Here is a 3,128-nt window from a genome sequence, read left to right as displayed (position 1 = left end):
GGGGAGAATCGGGTCAAGCTTTACGCCGCTGCGCAGACGCCTCACACGGGCCGGACGTGACGTAGGAAGAGTTCCGGCTTCGGCCTCCGCCGCTGCCGCCGCCGCCGCTACTACTGCCGCCGCCGCTGCCGCCGTCGCCGTCGGGGCTTGTTATTTCTAAAATGGCGCCCCTAGACTTGGACAAGTATGTGGAGATAGCGCGGCTGTGCAAGTACCTCCCGGAGAACGACCTGAAGGTGAGTCCAGCCGGGGCGGGAGCGCTGCTTGCGGGCTCGCCCCTTCCGGCAGTGGGGCTCCCGCCGGCCCGCCCTTCCTCTCTCCGCGGGACCCCCGCCGGCATCCCGTCCGGTCCCGTTCCGGTGGAGGGCCTATTGCGGGGCGAAGCGACCGGGTCAGACCAGGCGTCACGCGGAGAGCGGGAGGGAGCCCAAGTCCCCCAAATGCTGTCCTAGTTTCCTTGGAGGGGATCCCGAGGGATGTCGCGGCCTCTGCCCCAGGGTTGCCCCTCTTGGCCTTCGGACTACCCCAGGGCTCGGAGCCCTGACAGCTTTGCTTGGAGGACTCCTCTCCCCTCTCCCCGACCCCGGTCTCCCGGAGGCCGACCGAGTCCCAGCGGACAGTGCCCTCGGGATGGGGTCATCCCTCAGAAGTGGTGACAGGAGCGTGGGGTGGCCGGCGTCTGACAGGAGATGCCACCGGCTCCCGGAACGCGACCCCAGTGTGTTCAGGTCTCGGCGGAGTGAGAAGACGGTGGGCCAGGGCGGTCGGGTAGCGATGTCAGAGAACGCCAGGTCTTCCCTCTTTCCATACCCCGCGTCCCAATTGCTTGGTAGGAGCGTTGCTTTCCTTCTGCTAATTCAGATATGAACCCGTTTTCCAGTAGGTTGTTGAGCTAATTTCAGTGTGTAAAGTAGTAGGCCTTCCATGCAAATACTTTTCTGTTCCTTAAGTGTTGTTTCCTCATAATCCCTTCTTAACTCAAGATTTCATTTTCTTGGTTTCCAAAAGGAGACGAGTCGTTCCTTGCTACTGCTTAGTCCGGGTAACAACAGTGCATGTATGTGTGGGTAAAGAATGGATGTAAGAGAAGAGGAATTCAGTTTGGGGTTTACTGCTTTTCTGACAAGTGTTCCCATGCGTTTGTTAAAACCAGTGCTTAGATGTCTGACAGTGTTTAGCGGTGAGTCCTAGTCCCCGTTTTACGTGTTCAGTTAACTTTGATTTGCTGTGTAGTAAGTGGGTAAACTGTTGATGGTTTTGAGCCCTTTTTTTTTTTTTTCTTTCATCTGTGGATTTAAAGCAATTTATCTTTGTAAATTCTTTCTCTTAAGGAAGATATTACTGTTTTTTTTCTTTTGCTCTGTTGATACAGGAAGTTGATATTTAACATCAGTCAACAAGTATGCAAAATGTTTAAGGTCACATCAGCTCTGGTGGATGTAAGTTAAGTGTACTTGTTGATTATATGTGCTGTATGATGGGGGAGCCATTCGTGTGCATTTTCCCCTTTTTAATAGGATAATTTGATGAAAACGAGGACAAAGCCGGTACTAGAAATGTAGCTTTTATTTATGTTCATCTGAGTCTTTCAGACATGAGTTTTGTAGCTTCCTTCTGTTATATGCTTTTTTAAGGAAGTGAGGATACAACCAACATTGGGACCTAATTAGTGGAAAACTAACCAGATGTCTTGTGGTAGCGTTGTTAATTCCATAGATGAACTTGATTTTTTCATACCAGTGATTTGATGTGGACTTTTTTGTTCTTTAGCGCATATAAAGCTGTTTTAAGCTTTGTGTTTATAATTAATAAAACGTTGCTTATTACAATATGTCTTGATATTAATTTGAGATTGGCTGTTGAAATTATTTGAAAGATGATCAGTTGGATTTTCTTTAGGTAAACTTTTAGTTTGATAAACATTGGATTTCCTTCCCATCTTAAGGAAATATAGATATCAAACCATTTCATTTCTCTTTGCAACACTATTGGACTGTGCTTAGTATGTATCTGTTTCTTAATAAAAACAATTTTTTTTTAAAACCTTCCGGGCAACTACTGGGAAGAGAGAATTCTGAATTTTTCTCTGTAAGTGGAGGCTTTTCTTCTTTGTCTTGGAAATGGTTTGATCAGATTAATGTACTTGTGCTGTTCCTGTCTGGAGTATTTTTAAAGAAATTTAATTTTGTTTCTATTTCTTGGCATGAATTAGAAACTAAAATTAGACAAGCCAAGAAAGTATTTCAGGAGTACCTTTTCTGAGGCTTTAGAGCCAAAATAAAAGATTGTGTCAGAGGAAAAAAACAAACCATTGGGGCTACTTAATGGTTTGTTCTGGTAGAAAAGACAGCAATTCACCTGTATTTTCAAATTGATTAGAAGTTGGAGGCACTAAATAAAATAATAAATGCATAGGATGTTTTAGATCTAATCACGATTTCTCTATATCTGAATTGGAAGTGGTCAGATCACTAGTACTGGATTGAATGTACAAAGTTGTTTTGTAAGAATAAAGATGAAGTATATGAAAGTGAGTGGGCCAAAACATAACCTTTCTTAAAAAAGAGCTCATGTGGTTCTCATCTACAATAAAGATTTCAGAGAGGATCATAGGAGATACAGATTCCATATCTGGCCAAGTGGAAGAACGAATGATAAAGGCAGGTTTACTGAATACTGAAGAATTTTGGGGAGTAGGGATTCTATAGCTTGTAGATTGATCTTTTGAACGGTTCTTAAAGATGACATGCAAGTAAAGAAATTGCACAAGGAACTGTGCAATTCCATAATAACCACTTTTGTGAATTAATAGTTAATGTAATCTTTTTGGAACTCATTTTTGTGTTTAGTTTGAGCCATCTCTGAGTTTTTCATATAAGGCTCCTGGGTCTGCAAAGTTGTATCTTTATTTGAAATGCTTCCATAAAGCTTCAAAAAATTCTGCCTGGATTTTTTCTGAGATTTTGCACCTCCTCATTTCAAACTCTGATTTTATAGATTCTCATCATAAACAGTATGCAACCCATTAGTTTAGTCACTCACCTTAGTGCTTGTGTTATTGATCATTCTGTTTACCTGAGTGGTTTTTCATTGTATCTTTTTCAAGTAAGGAAAATCAAACCCAATGC

At 43.3% G+C, this 3,128-nt stretch overlaps 1 protein-coding gene across 1 annotated transcript in view; it reads left to right on the top strand.

Annotated features, from left to right (window-relative positions):
• The first annotated feature begins 65 nt into the window (after nucleotides 1-65).
• The window catches only part of PPP6C (protein phosphatase 6 catalytic subunit), a 33,342-nt gene continuing 30,279 nt past the window's right edge, over nucleotides 66-3,128 (top strand). The window contains exon 1 of the mRNA XM_042911812.1: nucleotides 66-236. Within this exon, the coding sequence (XP_042767746.1) occupies nucleotides 162-236 (75 nt within the window). The 5' untranslated portion in view covers nucleotides 66-161. The remainder of the gene's footprint in view (nucleotides 237-3,128) is intronic.

The sequence above is a fragment of the Panthera leo genome, chromosome D4 (genome assembly GCF_018350215.1).
Source record: "Panthera leo isolate Ple1 chromosome D4, P.leo_Ple1_pat1.1, whole genome shotgun sequence".
Lineage (NCBI taxonomy): Eukaryota > Metazoa > Chordata > Mammalia > Carnivora > Felidae > Panthera > Panthera leo.
This window is presented reverse-complemented; position numbering and strand designations above follow the sequence as displayed.